This window comes from Prionailurus viverrinus, chromosome F1, assembly GCF_022837055.1.
Source record: "Prionailurus viverrinus isolate Anna chromosome F1, UM_Priviv_1.0, whole genome shotgun sequence".
Classification (NCBI taxonomy): Eukaryota; Metazoa; Chordata; class Mammalia; order Carnivora; family Felidae; genus Prionailurus; species Prionailurus viverrinus.
Genome location: NC_062577.1, coordinates 61,941,335 through 61,963,954, shown reverse-complemented (window position 1 = coordinate 61,963,954; position 22,620 = coordinate 61,941,335). Strand labels below are relative to the sequence as shown.

At 49.1% G+C, this 22,620-nt stretch overlaps 1 protein-coding gene across 3 annotated transcripts in view; it reads right to left on the bottom strand.

Annotated features, from left to right (window-relative positions):
- Positions 1-22,620, bottom strand: part of SLAMF1 (signaling lymphocytic activation molecule family member 1) — a 34,142-nt gene that overhangs the window by 6,802 nt on the left and 4,720 nt on the right. For 2 of the 3 annotated variants that reach the window (XM_047840963.1, XM_047840964.1), the window contains exons 2-5: positions 18,996-19,334; positions 17,015-17,296; positions 7,430-7,528; positions 3,504-3,577 (exon numbers count right to left, since the gene is read on the bottom strand). In XM_047840963.1, coding sequence (XP_047696919.1) covers positions 3,504-3,577; positions 7,430-7,528; positions 17,015-17,296; positions 18,996-19,334 — 794 coding nt within the window. The remainder of the gene's footprint in view (positions 1-3,503; positions 3,578-7,429; positions 7,529-17,014; positions 17,297-18,995; positions 19,335-22,620) is intronic. The other variant, XM_047840966.1, reaches the window with a different exon arrangement.

Below are 22,620 nucleotides of genomic sequence, written 5' to 3'. Positions count from 1 at the left end.
AGATTGACACAATGGAAAAGATATATTATTTTGTGAATGGAAAGATTCAATGCTATAAACACGTATGGTCTCCTCAAGTGATCAGTGCAGTTCTGATTAAAATTCCAGCAGGATTTCTAGGTGGAACTTGACAAACTGAATCTAAAGTATCTATGAAAATGCCGAGGACCCAAAATGGCCAAGAACCTCTTGAGGGAGAACAAGAACAAGGGAGAAGACATTTTACCAGGTATCAAACTTACAATGAATCTGTAATGACCGGTCTATAAAGACAGCATGGTCCAGGCACAGGCACAAATGAACAAGCCAATGGAGCAAAAAGAGAATTAAAAAAAAAAAAAAATTGATCCTCACTATGTGGCGCCTTGATTTGTGATGAAGGTAGCACTGCGGGGGAGGGGGGGGGCAGTGGTGGGATGGGGACAAGGCCAATCTTTTCAAAACGTGGTTGATAGGATATGCATTTGGAGAAAAATGAAACCTGACCCATTTCACTCCATACTTCAAAACTCATTTTCAGGTCCATAACAGATAGAATGTGAAAGGTGAGCCATAGGGTCTTTAGAATGACAGAGAATATCTTCCTTACCCGGGAGGAGAGAAAAAGATTTCTCCAACGGGACACAAAGCTCCATCTATGAAGGAAGAGGCTACTGAATTGTTCTATGCTAAAGTTAACAACTTTTCTTTATCAGAAGGTATCACCGAGAAATTGCAAAAGCAAGCCACAGAATGGTTGAAGGTATCTGCTAACATGTAACCGCCAAAAAGCTAAAAATATTTAAAGAACTTACACTAATCCATTCTAAAAAGCCTGAAGTTCAAAGGAAAATGGGTAAGAGATTTAACAGGCACTTCAAGAAAGAGGGTATTAATATGGCCAATAAACATAAGAAGTGTTGCTCAGCTTCCTTAATAATTAGAGAAATTTAAAATAAAGCTATAAAAAGACACATCCAACGACCAAAATTTAAAAGGCCAGGGGCGCCTGGGTGGCTCGGCCATTTAAGCGTTTGACTTCGGCTCCGGTCGTGATCTCACAGTTCGTGAGTTCGAGCCCCACACTGGGTTCTGGGCTGACAGTTCAGAGCCTGGAGCCTGCTTCGGCTTCTGTGTCTCCCTCTCTCTCTGCCCCTCCCCTGCTCGTGCTCTGTGACTCTCTCTCTCAAAAATGAATAAACATGAAAACAATTTTTTTGAAGGCCAATAACACCCAGTTTTGATTAGAAGGCAGAGCTGGCCTAAAAGAAAATTGGTGCACTCACTTTGAAAAAAAAGTTTGGCCTTATGCAGCCAATTTGAGGATATGCGTCCCCTATGATTCAGCAATTCTACTTCTAGGTGCATACCAAACACAAATATCTGCACGCATCTACCAAGAGACACACATAGGAATGTTCATGGTTGGAATTTTTATAATAGTCTCAAACTGGAAATAACCCAAATGTCCATCAATCGTCAACTAGTTAAACTCTAGTGTATCCGTAGGCTGATATTCTATAAATGAAGCGATGAAAACGAACGTATTACATACCAAGCACAAAGACATACGAATCTCGTGAAAGTAATACCGAGCAAAAAACCCAAAAAGCCCAGAACAAAACCAAAACCAGGCCCAAGAGGAAAAATACGGCAGGACTCCATTTTTATAAAGTTAAAGGAAGAGAGAGAGAGCTAAAGTATATTTTTAGAAGTCAGGATAGCGGTATGTTTGGCGAGGGGAGGGAGACTAGAGACGAGGGGGTGGGCACTAGGAGGTCTTGTGGGCGTTGCTGGCAATGTTCTGTTCCCTGATCTGGGTGGAAGTTATTATGGGATTACAGCACTCGATACTGAAAGACGTAATTTCTCCTCAAATGGATGTGTAGATTCAATGCAATCCTAATGGGTTTTCCCCCCTTTTGTGATACTTGAGAAGCTGATTCTGAAATAGACGTGTCAGTACAAAGGGTCGGGAAGAGTCAAAAAATTGTTGGAGAAAAGCAAGGCGGGAAGGTTTGCTTTACTAGATTCCACAACGGGGTAATTCGCTGAGCCGACAGTCACACTTTGTATATGTGTCATACCTGACAGTAAGAAGACAGACGCCAGCAGCATCAGACGGAGTGGGCAGGGAAGGCTAAAGTTGAAGCCAGCCATCTAAGCATGTAAATGCAAGGGAGAGGTTGCTCTTGGGACTCTCCTATACATATATACATATATATATATATATACACACACACATATTTTCAGTTTATTTATTTATTCGGAGAGAAAGAGAGAGCAAGCAGGGGAGGGGCAGAGAGAGAGAGAGGGAGAGAGAGAATCCTAAGCAGGCTCTGTGCAGTCAGCACAGAGCCCGATGTGGGGCTTGAACCCACAAACCATGAGATCATGACCTGTGACGAAACCAAGAGTGAAAAGTTTAACCGACTGAACCACCCAGGTGCTCCGGGACTCTCCGATTTTTAATGTTTGTTTGTTTATTTATTTTTGAGAGAGAGAGACAGACAGACAGAGCATGCGCAGGGGAGGGGCAGAGAGAGAGAAGGAAACACAGAATCCCAAGCAGGCTCCAGGCTCTGAGCTGTCAACACAGAGCCCTACGCTAGGGCTCGAACTCACGAACGAGATCATGACCCGAGCCAAAGTAGGACGCCCAACCGACTGAGCCACCCAGGTGCCCCAGGTCTCCCATTACCAAATGGAACTTGGCTGTCAGACATAGCGATGGCCTATGTATTAAACCCTCCAGGCCACCAGGGGGCAGCAGAAATAAGAGCTCCGGCCAAGAGTCATCCCTGGTTATCAGAAATGCCTTCCCATCTGATGCAATTTTCCAAGGTGTTAATCAAAGCTGTCTTCACCTTCATGCCCTTTACTCCAGAATTTGCTCCCTCTGCATGACCAGATTCTGCCTTGTACATCACCTAGCATTGCCTTCACGTCTGAAAAACTAGAATATCTTCCTGGCTAACTGTATTCCGTTAGCCTCCCTCTAACTTCTAACATAGCTGCATCCTGACTTTATCATGACTAGCCATCTGTCCAGCCAGAATCCTCAAATCCTCCTTCCCTGTCTCTATGGTGCTTTGCAAACTCCTACACTTGCGTCAGACCAACACATCATACCACAGCCTCTCTAAACCTTCCCTCTGTCCTCAGGCCTGCCCCCCTGTCTCTTGAGAAGGGCGAGTTAGGTAACAGGCACCCACAGACACCTGGAACACCACAGCTAGAGGAGTCGTCTATCATAGGTTTCTTGCTTCCTCGTTCTCCCCCTATGAAGACACAGATGCCCAGGTTACCCAGTGTTTTCATCATTTCAAATAATAAATAACCCCATCGGACATTGAAGTTTAATGCCTTTTTGGAGAGCTCTTGTTCTTGACTTCTGCTTCCCTAATTTCCTCTGCTCCAGAACCCATGGAGAACCATGAACGTCAGGCATGCAAGACGGACTGGCCAGGAATCCCACGGAAACACAACAGGCCCACCCCGGACAAAGAAAGTCTAGAACTTACACCTGATTTCTGGACTTGGGCATAGATAGTAAGGCTTTTTGCTTCTGTGGTTGGCTGGGAATGATTTGCTTTACCTGGGGAAAAGAAATCACAGTGGTTATCTCTCTGTGGCCTACCCAGAGAACTCCACTCAGACCTATGTGGTCTTTACCCCCCCCCCCCGCATACCCCCCCCCCTTCCCCAGGAGTACCAAAGGAACAAACACCAAGTCCCAAACCCCCTGTATGTGTGTCACATGACATGAGGTTGGTTACTTGATCTCTCTGTTTCTATTTCTCTGAGAAATGGGACTGAAGTATCTTCCCCCACAGGGCTGTTGTGATGGTCCCATGAGCTGTTATCTGTCAAGTATTTAGAACAGTGCCTGGTCCATAGAAAATTCCCAGTATGTGTTACATGGAATTGGAATGCCATTCAATTATTTTCATCTCTATTGTTTAATGTGCATATCTGGGCTCCTCCCAGGATTCTAAGTGCTTTGAGGACGGGGCTTATGACCCTTGCATACTCTCCCACTTGTAGCACAGCGCTTGGTTCAGCTTTCTCACTCAACCCTCTGTTTCTGGGACACTTTGTGCGTGTGTAGAAGAATGGGGTCCAAGACGGACGATCCCCCAGGACTGATCGGAAAACAAAGGGACAGCGTCACTCGAACACCCACCACCCGGAAACTTTGCTCAGAGCCTAGGGTCTCCGGAATTTAATTCATTGCAGGACTCTTTAACAGTTAACCAGTTTTTGAGTTTCGTCTTTTTAAATTATAAAAATAATTCATTCTCATTACAAAAATTAAAATTGCATAAGGTCAAAAGTACATCCCTCGTCCCCCACCCCAACCAAGGCAATTTCATGTCCGGAAACGATCGCTTTTAAGCTCGACATATATCCTTCCAGACCGACCCTGTGCAATTACAGGAATGTCGCATACCTGCAGTCTGAGAGACAGAGCATGAGCAACGGAGGGGCAGAGAGAGGGGGGGCGGGGACACAGAATCCGAAGCAAGCTCCAGGCTCTGAGCTGTTAGCACAGAGCCCGACACGGGGCTCGAACTCACAAACCGGAAGTCATGAGCTGAGCCGAGGACGCTCAATCGACTGAGCCACCCAGGCGCCCCTGTTCTCTGGAGTTCTTTATGCGCTTCGTGCAGCGGTGAGAAGCGTGGTGAAAGTACCAGACTAAAGCATGGAGGCTAATTTGGGGACGCTTGCCAAGTCCAGGCAGAAGCAATGGAGGCTTGACCCAGAGGAAATCACACAGGGTCTTTAGGTTGGACTTATTTTAACGCCGATCAATTGATCCTCTTAAAAAAAGGAGGAGCCAGTCCCTGAGGGAACAGCACCGAGGAGCGGTACGCTTTTATTTGGAAGGGGAAGGCCGAAAATGTATGTATGCGGTGAAGGTGCTCGAAGGTGCCGCATGAGAATATATGATCGTTGGAGCAGAAGGGGAAGCTCAAAGCTCTCAAAGAACGTCCGCGTAGGACGTGCTTGTGTCCGGGGGTGGGGGGTGTGCGTGGAGTGCCTGGTGGTTCCGGCTTTACTTTTTGGCCAGGATCGATATTGGCTGCCGAGCGTGCGTGAATGCGCGTGTGCAGAACGGAGGCTGGGGCTTGGGGGTGACAGACGCGGTAATGAGAGGGGGGCACAGGTTGGGTCTGTGAGAGGCTTTGCAAAGTTAGCCGCGCCCGCCCTGGCCTGTGCTCAGTCTGTAGGAGAACAGACACCCGTCTTGAGGGACTTCGACTCTCGGGTCAGCTTCTGGCCGAAACGGGTGATTGTGGGGACAGCCCCGAATGCTCAGACAGATGGAAGAAGGGAGGCTGAAACGCCGCGTCCGAGAGAAACACTGATCGTTCAAGATCGTTCAGTCGCACAGCGTCCTTCCTAGCTCCAGAACAGGTTTTGGGAGTCAGCTCAACTCAGCTCAGTCAGTGAGGCCCTGGGGCCGAATGGAAATGTTCATCGTGGCCTTAGAGTGAGGGTAGCTACTCCCTAGTCCTCACTGGCTGAGTGGCATTGGACAGAACCTGCCACCGAATTGGGTCTCTTCTCTTACTTTAACCGTAAAATTCAGATGGAGAATGTCTAACGTCCTTTTCAGCCGTGGCCTGAAGGACAAAGTTGTCCTTTGTTACCCAGGCTTCATGGGCTTGTCCTGAGTGCTGTTCCCAGATGCGGCCACATCTGCTGGTGATAGGACTTAAACCATTGGTGTTTGCATTCACTCCCTTAGGAGATTTGTCTAGCGTGTATGTATCTGTCCATCTATCGTGCATCTGTCCGTGTCCCACCATCTGTCCGTGGACATCCCCGTATTCGGTGTTTTGGGTGTATGGACTCCTGGATCCCCACAACACTGCACCTTACATAACTTCACCCCTGTTTTGCAGGGGAGACCTCACTGATTCAGTTACCCAGCCCGTCAGTGGCCGAGTCTGCGTGTGAATGTAAGTTTGGCCAGTGCCCGACCCCGTGTGTTGGAGCAGTGTATTCTGGGCATGAAATTGCTAGGGAGACCCTTTGCAGAGCTTCAGAGTCAGGCGGCATCTCGGAGGTGACGGCATTCGTGTTAATCTCAGGGTCCTCAATCCTGGTATCTCGCCGTTTCCTTCTTATCTAGGCCAAATGTGGGTGCCTTGCCCCATCCCCTTAGGCTCTCATCATGGTTTCTGTCTGAATCACCCCACCCCAACCCCTCCCCAGCTAACTCTTAGATGGAGGAAATGAGACAAAAGTAGGTGGCTGGGCTGTGATCTTGACTTTTTTCATGCAAGCCAACCCGACTCAGGGTGCTGCGGTAAGGGCTTTTTTGAGAAGGTCGCACGTGACCGATCTACTTGGCAAATAAGATCAGCCATCAGCTTTGTGGCATGAAAATCAAGTCCCGTCCTCACCACGGGACGGCCAGCCCGGAAAACTGGACCTGTGGGACTGTGGTATGGGCGGGTGAGGCGAGTGGGGCCGAGCGCATTGCTCCTTGATGTGGAATCAGGGGACGACTTGGAGGGGAGGCCAAGAGACCCTACCTCTAGGTACTTAACCTGCAAGGAAGTAATGGGGCCTTCAGAGCTATCCCAGGCGACCTTCCGTATCATTTGGTCTGGCCTTAAGCAACTCGCAAATGGTACCGTTTTCCAAGGTGAGGCAGAATTTGTGCACAAATCTTTAGTAAAGAGCATTCCCTCCGCTGCCTTCCAGTGACCCGTGGACCTTCCCCCTGGCACGCGCCCTGGGGGGTGGGTGTCAGTTCTGGTCTCTCATTAACAGGCTGGGTGAACTCGCACGAGTCACGTAGCCTCTCTCTGCGTCTGTTACCCCGTTGCTGAGTCAGGTAGAAACGATTTGCAGAGGATATTGCGGGAATAAAAAGAAATTATAGAAAGGTTTCAACCCTTGGATGAGTGCCTTTTTATTAGTCAGTAATTCTAACGTTCCTTGAATGAAATCCAGGAGTCCCCTGGATTCTGCGTCTGGTGAACATTGTTAAGCCTCTGGACCCCTTCAGCATCCTGTATCTACGTCTACACCAGAGCGAGGCATACGGAATGAGAACAATCTGTGTAAGGCCTCCCGGGGGAACCCGGGAGGCTCAGTGCGTCCGACTCTTGATTTCGGCTCAGGTCGTGATACCCGGGTCATGGGATCAGGCCCCAAGCTGGGCTCTGTGCTGACGGCACTGGGGCTGCTGGGGATTCTCTCTCTCCCTCTCTCTCGGCCCCGCCCCCCGAATAAATAAATAAACATAAAAAAAAAAGACATGCTGATTTCGACCGAACTGAGCAAGGCCCCAGGATATGTGTATTTAGTTATCGCAAAGGTGCTTTGTGGAGAAAAGCGTGCTAAGGGGTGCAAGCAGGTCTTTGCTTGTGGGGAGCCGTCCCTGCTTACCGCAGAATCTGATATGAGTCTCTTCACTGACACCTACCTCTTCTTCTCAACAGCAGCACTGCTACTTTGAGCGTCAAGATGACACCAATGATGGCCCCTGAGGACAGCCCGACATACAGTCCCCAGGGTCTTAGTTCTGAAAAAAAAGGTCAAAGGGCAATCTCAACAGTACTGCGAGTTTAAAAACATCCTTCCCGGAAGTGGGGAGACCAAGCCTCATGTTCTCGTTCTCTATTCTCGGGGGAGACATCCACTCTGATGGTTTCAGATAGCGGCTTCAGATCACCGAAGATTCCCCACCTGTTCTCTTATCCTTATTCCTCTCTCCACACTCCATTTTCCTAATTTCCGTAAAGATTTTTCCGCTCAAATGCCTGATAGGCACCTTGATGGCCACATGGCTCAAATCAGACTCATCTTTGTCCCAAGTCAACCTCTCTTCCTGTTTCCCTAGTGTTAAACCTCATGCATCCTGCATCCATTTTGGTTGAATGAACACATGGGTACTGCCCACTGTCCCCACACCCCGACACCCCCCCACACCATTGTCATGGGACGCTGGGAGGAAGAACGACCAATTTCTGTCTCTTAAAAATGAACACGATGGCGCTATGATCGTCCTTCCATGCAAATAACTTTACTGAGGCCACTGGACCTGAACTGAAAGAAAAGCATGTACATTTTCCTCTCAGCGATCCCCACGCTTAACATGAGCCCTTGAGTGGCAGTCAGCAGGCTCAAAGTCACAGAGCACCCCCCCCCCTTTTTTTTTAATGCTTTCTCTCCTTTACCCACTTCACCAAATCCTTCTGAGCCAGGAGCGGTACCTTGGAAAAGAGCAAAAGAGACCTGAGTCCCAGCAAACAAGACATTTAGCTTACTGAGGTAGTAACGGACGATGAGCCAGGCTTTATTTTTAGGACATCATGTGTATTAATAGATACAGCCCTCACAACAGCCCTGGGAAGTTCTCATTACTCCCCTTTTGTGTGGAAGGAAGCAGGCATGGAGACCCTCGAATACTAGAGATCGGTCTAGGGGTACAAATGTGGCTGAGTGTTGAAGACAGACTTCGGGGAGAGTCAGAGAGGCTTATGGGTTCGGGGTGAGTTACCCCAGGGTAATGAACAGTGGGTTCATTACCTGAAGCACCAGGATTTTAAGTAAAGTAACAGCATTAAGGCTCTAAACACAGTTGACCCTTGAACAGCCTGGGGGGTTAGGAGTACCGGCCCCCTGACACAGTTGAAAATCCATGTGTGACTTTTGATTCCCCAAAAACTTAACTGTTAACCAGTTAAGTTCCCCAAAAACTTAGTTGATTCCCCAAAAACTACTGTTAACCAGAAACCTTCCTGGTAACACAGAGAGTTGACGTATTATATGTATTAGATGCCGTTCTTACAGTAAAGAAAGGTGAAGAAAATGTTGAGACAACCGTAAGGAAGAGAAGATCTATTTCCAATACCGTATTGTATTTGTAAAAAAAAAATAAAAATAAATCTGTATATAAGTGGATCCACCCAGTTCAAACCCGTGGAGTTGAAGGGCCAGCTATGGCATAAGGACAGGTGTTGGCATTAATGTGTCAGGGTAGTTTATAAGGATGATTGTAGAATCGGCCTGCTTGTTGTTGAACTTGGGGTGGATTGCGGGGGAGGGGGTGAGGGGAGATGTTGAGATGAAGGAATAGGTGGGTTGTAGAGGAGCAGAGTCCCTACAAGCGTCACTCACACAGTTGACCTGTGACATTCACAGAGTTGGCCAAAGCTACAGGCTAAAGTCTCAGGGCATCGATAAAAGGCAAGATCCAAGTGGGCTTTCAGCCCGATGGCTCACCAGAGGTTGCCTCCAGGGTTTGAAGGGTTTTGCTTCCTATGCCTTTCACACATCAAGGCATCCCAAGGAACCTCACTGAACTGGCTTTGTACGCAGTTGACCCTCTGGATTATTGACCCTCTTCCCCAGACTGAAGAAGCTTTCACCCTGCCAGTTACCAACTCCAGCGGACAGGCGTGCCATGTGACCTGATCAAAGAGCCAGGGTGCAAGCAGAGAGTGGCTGTAAGGCTCCTGGATTAATATCAAGCCTAAGATTTAAGCATGGAGACACCACTGTGGTTGGAACTTCCTGCGAGCGGTCCCCCTCTGAATGGCTTGTGGTCACTGAGAACCCTCTTCGCAGGTGGGGCGTGTGTGTGTGGGTGCATGTGTGTCTGAGACAGCACAAAGAAAGAATGATTACTCAGGGCTTATGTTGCCAACCCCAGGGGCATGGAGAAGTGCCCCAAATCCTAAGCTAAGAAGCAGAGACAGCAGCCAAGCGACACCATGTTCCGGGGGTCCATGGAGCCGACCCAGAAAATCATGACAGCGAGTCTGACTATCGTGAGACCACTTCCTTTCCCTTCTTCCCTCATGTATGTTGGGGACCTGCTAAAACAACAGTTACTTGAAGAACAAATGACTGGGCCAGAGCACGTAACAACGCCAGCCCTGTTTCTTTTCCAGGGAGCCGTGAGGATGAACGTCATCTGCTGTCCTTGTCCCATGACATAACCGACCAGCTTCTGCCCATCCAGCCAGATCTGAGAGGCAAGCTGGCCGTCATCCTGAGATTTCACAGCCCGGATTCTTCTCCTAGTCTTTGAATGCAAAGTAATGTGAACCTGTGCGAGGATTTAAGCGACAGCTCCACAGAGGTTTTGAATATTAGAGGAGCTGGAGCATCATCTCACCCGACTCACTAATTTTTACGTTGAGGGAACTGCGATTCAGACAGGTGTGCCCAGAGCCACAGAGAGGTTGATGGCGGAGCTGGGCAGGATGAGAACTGTGGACTTCACAGTCTTGTGTTTTCTCCTGTGGCGGTGGGACCCCGCGAGGAAAGCCCTGGGAGGTGCCCATGCCCTCAACACCCTCCCTCCAACACCCGCCCCGTCTTGTGCCCTGTGGTGTGCCCTCTCCCCTTCCTCCCGCCGCACCTTCGGCTGCCCAGTGTTGACGCCCAGGCCAATGCTACCTCCTCTGTGTCAGTTTCCCTGACCTGTCCCAGCTCTCCTTGTTCCCTGCCCCGGGACTCTGCGGCACCTTGGTTTACGCCGTGTGTCTTAGAACCTGAGTTGTGCCATTATCTTTGCGGTGCAGATCACTTTCAGTGAGGTCATTTGGAACCAGACAGGGGGATTCGAATTCTGGACCTACCACCTGATAGCTCTGTGATCTCGGAGACGCTGTTCATAACTTCTGGGGCCTCAGTCTCCGCGACTGCAAAGCGAGCACGACAATATCCAGTTCGCACAGTCGCTCTGACGAGCCAAGGAAATCTTTGTAGGAGGTGCCCAGAGCAGTGCCTGGAGCACAGCACGAGGTGCACAGCTGTCGCCTCCTTCCGCCAGCCTCCACTCCCCCGCCAGCTGCTAGCCTCTCAGAGGCCACTTCGTTCCCTCTTTTGCTCGTGTCCTAGGACTTGGCACACAGTACATTCTCGGTAAATTCCTACTGGTGGATTGGAAGGACAAGACGATGGGTTTGATCTCACGTCCACCGGAGTCCCTTCGCTGGCCACCGACACTTCCGCCCCATCCTGTTGTCGGCTTATGACTTCGTTTCTCTCTCTGTCTAGCAGGCGTCTTTGCACGTGGTGCTCCTCTGTTTGGTACTATTCTCTCGTGATACAGATGCTTGTATGGAAACTAAATGTCAGGTACTCCCTGCCCTTAGCAATTTGGATCGATACGGACAGAATGCTGTCAGGCTGCCCGTGATTCCTACAATGTCAGGTGACAACTTCCTCGTACAACGAAAGACTTGCTCCTATGGCTCCGCTTGCTGTGGTCTGGGCTGTCCTGGGTGCAAGGTTCAATGCCTTCAGCAGTTTCCACACACACACACACACACACACACACACACACACAGCCAAAAACCTACACCAAGATTTTGTGGGTGTGAATCCTCTGCTGAAGATCTGAAAGGTCACAGGGAACGGATTCCATCATGAATCAGGTGGGTTTTTCCACCATCTGACAGGCTCAGACCTTCTTTTTCTCTTCCTCTGTCTGCACAAGCCACATCTGTCCCCTTTCTTGCACGGAATCCTCTAACCCACAGCTGAATTCTTTGGGGGAGGGGTGTCACCTCCTGCCCGCTAACGTTAAAAAAAATTTTTTTTAATGTTTATTTATTTTTGAGAGAGAGAGAGAGAGCCAGAGCATGAGTGGGGAAGAGGCAAAGAGGGAGACGGAGACACAGAGTCTGAAGCACGTTCCAGGCTCCGAGCTGTCAGCACAGAGCCCAGCGTGGGGCTCAGACCCACGAGCTGTGACATCGTGACCTGCGCAGAAGTCGGACACTTAACCTACCGAGCCACCCAGGCGCCCCTGCCCACTAACATTTAAACTAAGGTACAATTCTAAACAAACCCTGTTCCTTTCCAGAGAGGAATTTTAGTCGAAGTTTCTTAATACGATAATATTTTTCTACCTGGTAAGGTAGAGAAGTCCCACCTAGATTGTAAATTCTTGAAGGTAAACGCTGTGTTAAGCTTTATTCGCACCCCCTCCCCCCACCACCTGATACAATGTAGGGTGGGGGGGGGCACTTACTGAGCACAAGATAAAGGAAGTTAAATTAAATTAAAAGCCATAGAAAGAAGACTGGCATGTATCCTTTGGTTAAGAATTATTAGAGCCCTAAATATAAGAAGGTCTCAGAAGGAAGGCAGGGTCACTTTTGAATGGCTCCAAGTGGAATCAAAGGGACCGAGCGCTGACCTACTTAGCATGTGCTTCATAATAATGAAATGGAATCAGGAAGAGACTGTGTGCCTGCGGCCTCCGCACCACCTGTGTTCCCATTTTCAAACCACCGTTTCCTGTGACAGAAAACTCCAGCTCTCCCTCTTCTTCCTCAGTCCTGTGGTGAGTGAGGCCTCTCAGAACGAAATCAGAGCAACGTGGTCCTGGGGCCCGTTGGCCCCATTGTTCATTCACAAAGAAATCCCATCTGAACGTTTCTAAATAGGAGGTGGGGCCTTTTTCCACCCCTGGAGCCTCTTCGAAGCCGCTGAGGAGGCTGGTCGAGAACCCCGGCACAATTTGTGAGGCCTCACCTTTGGTCCTCTCCCCTGTGGGTTGTGGTTTAAACCTGGCAACTTGGCCCGGAGCCACGCCTCCAAGGCAAAGGATGGGGGGCCTTTTTTTTTTTTTAACCTCTAAAAGTCCATTGCCCCAGACACACAAAAGCTGTCCCTCCTCAAGTCCGCCAAACCTCATTCTTCAAGGAGAGAGAGAAGAAAACGAAAAAGAATCTGAGAAACAAACGTAGTCTCCCCCAGGACGTAGTGAGATGCTGCCATAACGGTCTGAGAACAGATCTCCTTCCTGCCTTTCATGTGGTTCTGTCTGCAAGGCCGTCTGCAAAAGCACACAGCGACTTGAAGAAGTCAGCCAGCCTTCAAAAAACACCTTCTCGTCGACGGTGGCTTCCACTCAGAATTGGGGATGCTCACAACCCATACGCTGATTTGAGGTCCGGGACCACCCAAGGGAACAGTTTCACAGAGTTTCCGGGTTCCAGAAAAGCCCCTCACGCCCGCCTATCCCACCCACACTGTGTTGCAGAGGCTACTGGCTGTGCCCACACTTTTCCCCATCCATCCACGGAAGCACGAGTGTTGTCCAGTCCCAGGGCCGGCCAGCCTCCCTTGCGGCAGGGGTGGCCATGTGACAAGGCTCCAGCCCATGAGGTACCTTCCAGGCTCCACCCTTCCGCCACTGTTGTCACGCCGGCCGGACTGGGTGCATGATGAAGAGGGACCTGCCTCTGCCCTCGGTAGCAGTGGGTGCTCCCTGGCCTTGTTAGAAAGGGGGAGCCCCTGGGGCTCACTGGCAGGCGTCACCTGTCTCTTCCTCTGCGCTAACCCAGGCTTGCTGAGCCAACTTGTTGGCGATCTACGGAAAAGTAGCTTCTTTCCAAGAGGAGCTCCCAGGGACATTCCCTTTTAGCTGAATTGCTTAAGGTTTTGTATTATATGTTCTAGCATAGATGTAACTCTCTCCGAAGACGGTCACGAAGGACAACAGCAAGGCCCACACCGTCGACCCACATCAACATGCTCCGGGGGACCTCGCGAGAGTGCTTTGTGGCACCCTAAGATTTGGACTTGGCAATAAAGGTGCTTCCTAGCAAGAGACATTAAGATGTTTCTTACCGTGCTCACTGGGAATCAGCAGAAACAAACAAACAAACAAACAAACAAACAAACAACCAAGACGTTTCTTACTGTAAAATAATGAAGTGGCCATTGGAAGAAGGATGAGTATACCACTGGGAGCCTGGACAAATGTCATCAGAAGAATGGCACAGTGAAGAGATCTCCAATAAACCCTCAGACTCCACCGCTCGGTCCCAAGGCTGGAATTTCCCTTGTGTGAAGTCTTTGTTAAACTAACAGCCACTCCTCATCATCTCTTGATGGGTCACTGCAAGGGTGGCCCTTCCCCATAACTAGTGTCTCTTTCTGCTGCCTCTTCCCTGCCCCCACCCATTCTCCACACCACTGAGATTTCTCTCCGAAATGCAAAGCCGATCATGTTACTCCTCTATCAATCATCGCTTCCGATTGCCTGTAGGGTAACACAGGACAAGACCCAGCTGCCTCTGCTTTTCCCTCTGCCTGGAATGTCTTTCTTTGACCTGCTTGGGTAATTTGTATTTGCTCTCCAAAACCCACTTGGTGTCGCATCCTCTGTGATGGTCTCTCTGATTCCTTCAGATAGCCTCAATCATTCCCTCTTCTTTGTTACTTCTGTTCTGCCCGTACCACTACACGATCTAGGATTAGCTACTTCCAGAATGATCTCTTTCCTTAAGGGCAAGGATCAGGTCTTTTTTTTTTGTCTTTGTGCACTCAGCACCTAGCACAATGTTGGAACGTAGTAGAATCTCAACAGAGGTTGTCAAACTAAGCACAGTATTCTAAGGATTAGTAATACTCATTAAACACAAGTCAATAAGCTAATAGAACTCTGTTTTCTGTCTTTAGGCAGCCTGGTGTACTGGGAATGGCATGCCACAGCCCAGCTACGTGAATTTGTTCTGATGCGCCATCGTTCCCCACCCCCAGAGGCAGGAGGGAGGGATCTCTATTTGTGTTATGGATTGAACTGCGCTTCCCCCAAAATTCACATGTTGAAGTCCTTAGAATGTGACCTTATTTGGAAACAGTGTCTTTACAGAGGTGATCAAGTTGAAATGAGATCATTCGGGTGGCGTTATGAGCTGAACTGTGTCCCTCCCCAACTCATATTTTGAAGCCTTAACCCTTAGTACCTCAGAATGCAAATGTATTTGGAGATGGGGTCTTAAAATGGGCGATTAAGTTAAAATGAGGCCATTAGGATGGGCTCCAATCCAATCTTACAGGAAATCTGGACACACGAAGAGATGTGTGCACACACAGAGGAAAGACCATAGGGAGGCACGGCAAGAAGGTGGCCATCTGCAAGCCAAGGAGAGAGGCCTCAGCAAAAAAGCCCAGCCCTGTCAACACTTTGATCTTGGGCTTCTAGCCTCCAGAGTTGTGAGAAAATAAATTCCTGTCACTCAAACACCCAGTCCGTGGTCTTCTCTTATGGCAACACCAGAAAACCGATTACAGGGGAGCCCTGATCCAACATGACCGGTGTCCTTATAAGATGAGGGAATCTGAACGGAGATAGGCTCTGAGGGAAGAGAGTGTGAAGAGACACGAGGAGAAGGCAACTACCTGTCAGCCACAGAGAGGGGCCTCCACAGACCTCTTCCTCACAGGTTCAGAAACAACCAGCCTTACCGACCATGTGATTCTGGACTTCTAGTCTCCAGAACTGTGAGGCAACACATTCTGGTGGTTGAAACCACCCCGTTGCTGGAACTCGGTCACAGCAGCCCTAGCAGCAAATATCCCTTGTAAACTTTGGTCAGCCTTCTTCCCACTGTACGTGCAAAGCGAATCATAGAATATCGACTCTGGACAGAGCTTCGTGACCTATGAAGACTTTGGAAAGCACTAATTAAATTCTTCTTGAACCACAGAGAAAAGCGCAAAGAGAGTCCTTCCTTTTTTTGAGATAGGCCAGGGTAAAACTCTTCACGCCCTGTCTTTGCTCTAGGAGGTTTGCCACGACCACAGAAGGCTCAAGAAAATCCTTGCATTTTTAAAACAATTATTTACGAGGCGTTTAAAGCGTGTTATGTTTTCCACGACTACTTAGGAGGATTCCAGGATCAGACAGCTCAGCCCTGCTACGTGCTCTGTGTGTGACCTTCCTATGTCTTTGCTTCCTCGTCTGTGAAGTGGGGGTGTACTGATGCTCTTTGGTGGCTGTGAGAATTGAGTGCGAGGCCACACAAGTGGCATATAGGAAACAGTTAAGACCTGTCAGTGGTTACGATTTTAGATAAAGAATCTAAGTCTCAGGCAGGTTAAGAGGCCTTACGCTTGCAAGTAAGCAAGAGTGGCATTGGGTCCAGAGCCACTGGGGACACCTTCCGCAAACCCTAGAACACCTCCCTCATAGACACACCAAGTCTACAGCGGGCTGAAGTCCCCTTGGAATGGCTCCTGTTCCCCACAGTGGATGCAGAAAGGAGAATGTCAGGGCATCAGTAATGCTCGGAGGGCCAGCAGCCAGGTCCTTCTGTCCCTGAACCCACCTGAGGCATGGACACAGGATCTGTCATTGAAAAGGGTCAGCGGTCTGTCTAGCTAGCTTCCACCCTCAGAGGGTCACTTAATCGGCCCTCCCTTCCTTTTGATAGCAGAATAATGATGCTGTGCTTCCTGGAGAATGAGCAGTCAGAAGGTGGAGGCTTAGGTGCTAAACCTCGAGGAAGCATGGGGAGGGTACTTAAATGCTACGAGCTTCACCTTCCTCGTCTGTAAAATCAGGACGGCGAGAACACTTAACCGGTAGGGTCGTTGTGAGGACAAAACAGATGAGACCTCTGAAAGCGCTCTGCCAATAACAAAGTACTGTGTGGTTTGTTATCGTTCCCGAACGCCACAATCCAGGTCTTGGTCAGAGAGCTAACCCCCCCGGGACATCTGACTTGCTATGAGGGTCACGGTCCATACCGTTAACAGGTGGCCCTTCATTATACCCTGCTTTCCATTACTGAGCAGATGCTTCACGTCTTGTCACCACACCATGCTGCTGGAGAGCACAGGTCAGGCCTCCTGGCCGTGCCCAATTTGCTGCACGGAGGGGGTCGACAAGTCTTATCGGTGGTGCAGACCTGTCCCACCATGAGCAGACCGTGCACTGGGGAGTCGAGACCTGCCACCCTTGCGGGTTAGAGCCAAGACAGGAGGGGAGAGGAAGAATCACAACGGGGAGGCCCGCGCTCTGGGTCTGACTCCATCGTTTCCCACCGGTGTCCTCGGCCGGGAACTGAGCAGAATGCCCTCCTGGCGATTACGAGCGGCAGACACCCACTGAGCGCACCCGAGGAAGCTTTTATCAACCGTAGAGAAAAACGTAAAGTGTCGTTACCAGGGTGGAGGCGGGAATCATTGGTTCCGGTTGGGGACTGAGCCCCTATCGTCAATGTGCCACACCGGCCCCCACCAGGGCACTCACCTGGAGGATCCGGCATGCACACGGACCCCGGGGTGAAGGTCTGCGAGTGGTTGCTGATGGGGTTGCTCACGGTGCAGACGTAGACGTTGTGGACGTGCTGAGGGCCCAGGCTGAGGTGCAGGTGGGAGCTGTTGGCTGAGATCGGTGGGTCGGCGCCCGTCTCCTCCCTCCAGCTGTAAGCCACATGGTCCCCCTTCTCCACTTCGCAGGCCAGCGTCAAGCTGCAGTTTCCGTTCTCCTGGGTCCAGTTCAACACCTTTATTTCCGGAGTGGAGACCTGTTCTGTCAGGAGGGGGAGGAAAGAAGGCCTCACTCAAGTGAACCCCCTGGGATTCTGATTGGACCTTTCCGTCAGAAGAAAATGCAACCTGATGGTGTTTTTCCTTCCCTGTGGGTCTGCAGTGCGATTTATTCTAGTGGGGACTTACTGGTTCCCCAAATCCCTCTCTCTCCACTACGCTCCCTTCCGGTGCGAGCTCGGGACAAAATAGAGAAAAGTAATCTGTCGTTTAGTCCCCTCCTCCCACCACTGTTAGGAACCTACCTCCTCTTGCTAATACTCCTGATCTGATACTTGAGTATTTTACCTCCTAGATCTGCAAGAATGACTGGGTGGTGGGGTTTTTATCTAGAGTGTGTGTTGGGAAGGGGTGCTCACTCTAATGCCAGGAAGTAGCCGAGGCCAGGGAGCAAGTTGTATTTATTTAGCGATTACTGTAGGACAGACACGATTCTGGCACTGCACATTCATCACAGCCTTTAATCTTCTCAACAACTTTCTCAACAATCGTAGCCTTAGTGGTAAGTATTCCCATCTTACAGGTGGAGACACTGAGTCCCGCAGGGATGGCAGGGGTCACATATTATGTGAGCTCAGAACCTAGGTCTGTCTGACTCGGAAATCCAGCTTCTTCCTTGGACTCGAGAAGACTCTCGTGGTTGCATAGACCGCACTTTCCAAGGTAAGAATTTAGGTGACAAGACGTGACAAAGGCAATGAACTGTTCTGGAAAATGCATGATGGGTCATCCCTGGGGGGCACTACTGGAGTGGCCAGAACTCCCTGGTACCTGTCAGGGGGCTGAAGGGAGTCTGCATACACTGTGTGGAGGAGGGGGAAGGACTCTCCTGATGTTCTCCTGTAGGCATCTGGGGATTTCAAAGAAATGCTGGGTAGGTGAGGCTCTCTATCCCATCTCAGAGATAAGTCTCTCTATAAAGGAGCCTCTGGGCTTGAAAGACACAAACTCTGGGTGCATTCAAGAGGGGCTGGCAGTTAAAGAGGCTCAAAAAAAGCACTGGCCTTGGACTCAGATGGACCTAGGTTCTAGTTTAAGTTCTGCAACTAAGCGACTTTATAACCAGAGTCTCTCTTGCGATGCCAAAAAAAAAAAAAAAAAAAAAAAAGAGCCCTTCTAGCAGGTGGATGTGGTCCTGTTCCTGGGCATGGGGCGTGGGAGTGGTGCGTGGGCTGAGACTCAGCTCTCCTTTGCCCAGGCCCCTAGTGCAGGGGACCAGCCACGAGGACGTGTGTAAGCACATGACAGTCCTGTGGATTTCAATGTCTTCATCTATGGAAAAGAGGTCGGACTTGATCCGCGGCATTCAAACATTTTAAAAATCGGGGGAAAAACAAAACCCTTTTTCAAGCCAAGTCTTATTTGCAAATTGAGACTCTCAGGCTCCTAGGCCCTGTAGTCCGTGAGCAGCTAGGCTCCTCGTCTTTGGCAAATGGGGGTAGTAATTAGTGCTCTCAGCTACCACCAATGGGCCATTTGGACAAAAAAGATTTGTGAATCTCTAAAACCTCTTCCTAAACCACAGTTTCAACACCCTGGACTTGCTGATCTTTAAAAGTCACTCCCAATCTTGGAACCCTCGCTAAATTCTTAGGCAAGGGACTATCGCTGCCCACCCACCCCCACCCCACCCCCCACCCCCCACCCCCGCCTGGTGGGGACCGGGGAAACCCTGTCATTACCAAAGAGCTTCAGCTGCAGGCAAAAATGGCGAACTGAAAAGTTCTCCTCCAGGGTCGTGAAGTACCAGCCCTCAGTTTCCTTCTTGCTTTGCAGGATCTCCAGCTTCAGGTTCTCCGGATGGAATTTATAGCCATTTTCCAGAAAGCGTGGAGAGGCCCTTTCCGGCAGACTCAGAGACACTATTTTCGTCTTGACATTTTTTTGCGGTGATTCTGACTTTGTGACCAGGATGTGGATACTCTTGTTCATGCTCTTACTTATGCCTTCAGACGCCAGGGGCAGCAGCAAATTTCTTCCCAACTGCTCGGTGACCTCTTGACAAGTCATCAAGCTCTCACCTGTGGGAGGAGGAAGAAGAAAGTCCCTTATCGTGGACATTTTTGAGAATCACATCCTCTCTGTGGATCAGGAATGACAGACTATAGGTGCTCCTTCTTCTTCCCGGCCTCTCCCTGGCATTGCCAGGTGCTTAGCAGCCAATGAGGGCAGTCACGATAGTCCCGCTGTATTCTCAATGTTTCAAACATCCCAATGGAAATCTTAAATTTTTTTTTTACATTAAATATCATTTATTGTCACACTGGTTTCCATACAACACCCAGTGCTCATCCCAACAGGTGCTCTCCTCAGTGCCCATCGCCCACCCTCCCCTCTCAGTTTGTTCTCAGTATTCAAGGGTCGCTGATGGTTTGCCTCCTTCCCTCTCCGTAACTTTTTCCCCCCTCCCCCTCCCCCCTGGTCTTCTGTTAAGTTCCTCAGGATCCACATATGAGTGAAAACATATGGTATCTGTCTTTCTCTGCCTGACTTATTTCACTCAGCATAATACCCTCCAGTTCCATCCACGTTGCTACGAATGGCCAGATTTCATTCTTTCTCACTGCCAAGTAGTATCCCATTGTATATATAAACCACATCTTCTTTTTTTTTTTAATAATGGAGGTGTGCAGACTAACTGGGACACTGGATTTCTTTGATCTAGGAGAGAATTCTCTCAACTCAGATTTATAGTGAAGGCACAGAGAGGCGAAGATGTGGAAAAGTTAAAGGACATCCCGAAAGTCACGTGATTAGTAACTGGACTAGAATCCAGGTCTGCTAATTCCTTGACCAGACTTCTCACCACCACTGGGTACATAATATGAAGGGTGGAGAGCAACCAAAGCTGATTCTGAGCTTGTGAGCCCAGGACACCAAGGCTACAGAACGTCGTTTTTCAGATGACAAAGAAAGAAAAAAGTCTGAGGGGTGTGGAGCCAGGCAGGTAGTAAGCCCGGGGTTCAAACTCTGGAATTCTTGCTCTCCAAAAAAACTGTTAAGTAGTTCCCAATATCAAGGCTGAGAAATTATTTTACTTCTCTTTTTCAAAAGAGCTGAGCCAACAACAACAACCAAAAAAAGAAAGAAAAAGAAAGAAGAAAGAAGGAAAGAAAGAAAGAAAGAAAGAAGGAAGGAAGGAAAAAGAGAGAGAGAAAGAGAGAAAAAGAAAAAGAAACCCAAAACCAAACCTTTCAAATCACTGTAAGGGATCCTACTGCTGACTATTTAACACCTCCTCTCCTCTTCTCAAACTGATGACCTCAGCTGATGACTCTGATTCTCATTTCACTGAAAAAGGAGTCGAAACAAGAGGAGAATTTCCATTTGTAGCCACCACCAGGAAACCTACCTACTTAGATGGGTAGTCTGTGCTCCCCTTAGGTCTAGCCTCGTCCTTCACGGAGCACTCGCCCACTTCAAGAATTTGCTCTTGCAATTGCCCTCATCCCTTGCATCATCAGCTCCGTTATTGGCATAGAATGTTGTGGGTTATTTCCATCAATACACAATAAACCCACTTGTAACTTCCCTCATTTACAAACCCCTCCCCTGACCCCAGGTTCATCCCTAGCCGCTGCCTCATATCTCTCTTTTCCTTTATTGCAAAGCCCTTTAATATGTGTTGATATTTTCTGTTTCCATTTCCTGACCCATTTTCCTGTGCCCGCTCCTGGCAGGTGCTGTTCCTTACTACTCACTGGAAGGTCACTCGTCGAGGTCATTGTATGCACCGTGGTGCCGAGTCCATTCTCCATTCTCATCTTGCTTTCTCAGGAGCACTTGACATGCTTCCCCACTCCCTCTTTGAAACAGTCTTCATTCAGTCCCCTGGAGCATCACGCTCCCCTGGTTTTCTTCCTCTTTCATTGGCTGCCCCTTGTCAGTTTCCTTGACTGGAACCTGCTGCTCTTAACCTCTAAATATTGGAGCATGCCAGGACTCAGTACCCAGACCTCCTCTCTCCCAGCCACGTTCACCCAGCTGCATGGGTTGCATACTTCTGGAATGCTTGCAGAGATAGATCTCCCTCCCAAACTGCCTACACAGATCAGCACTTGGAGGTCTGAAGGGCATTGCAAACTCAGCAGATGAACTCTTGGTTCTATAGCCCCTTCTACCAACGGCATTACAACTCTCCTGAATTCTCAGACCGAAGCCTTTGGAATCATCCTTGACTCCTTTCCTTCTCTCATACTCTGCATTCAGTCTATCAGCAAATCCTGTTGGCTCTACCGTCAGAAAAGATCTGCAATCCTAGCACTTAGAACCTCCCTCATTTCTACCACTATCATCATTGCCTGGCATGGCCATTGGCTTCCAACTCATCCCCCGGCATCCATACAGCGGGCAGAGTCATCTTTTAAACCTATGTCAGCTTTTGTCTCTCTCTTGCTTTTAAACTTCCAGGGCTTTCTAGCACCATTGCATATTTGCTCATCTTATTTCTGTGTCCCTGGCTAGGATGCAAGTCTTCAAGAGGAAGAATTTCATTCTGTTCAATTGTTTTGTCTCTAACACCGACAGCAGTAGTTGGTGCATGGTAAGCTTTTCGCAAATATCTGTTTGATCTACGACTGCAAAAAATGACATTACCTGACTAAAATCTCTTTTATTGAGCTGTGCCCAATATATAACTGAACTTAACCATAAGTTAATTCTCATAAAAGAAGGAGCCCATGACTCAGAGAGCATAGATTGTTCTAGCTGATAAGGAAGCCAGAAAAGTAACACAAAACCACCTGGTTAAGTAACGCAGGCACTTAGAAAGGACACAACTGACTTGTGACTAAGATTGGCTGTTGGAAAATTGGACAGACCAAATCCTCTCCACACCAAAAATGCCCTGAAATCCCAGCACTGGCCCGTAAAGGGCCCAGGTGGCGTTGGGCTAGAGATTCCGAGGAGGGGGGAAGCACGAGGCAGTCCACATGGGCTGAAACAAGGGCGACATTGGGGGAGACTCATAACAATGAAGGAAAAGGAGTTTATAGGACGAGACGGGGGGAGCCCCTCACCAAAGGAATCAAAGAAAGCAAGTAGGAAGGGAAAGAGGACAAGAAGAGAAGGGGCAGATTCGAGAGGGGCAGGCTGAGTGATGTGTGCACGCTCACTCACGGGGAGTGGCATTGAAACTTGGTCAGGAAGAGACCCTCACACCCTGCAACCCACACAAAGAATGATGACCTACCAACTGACTCCGTGTCAGTGGCTGGGGTGGGAGGGGGGACTAGAAACCAGCACCACCTAAACACAAGTGGAAAAAAAATAGGGGGACTTTAAAGTGGTTCACAAAACCCTTCAAGT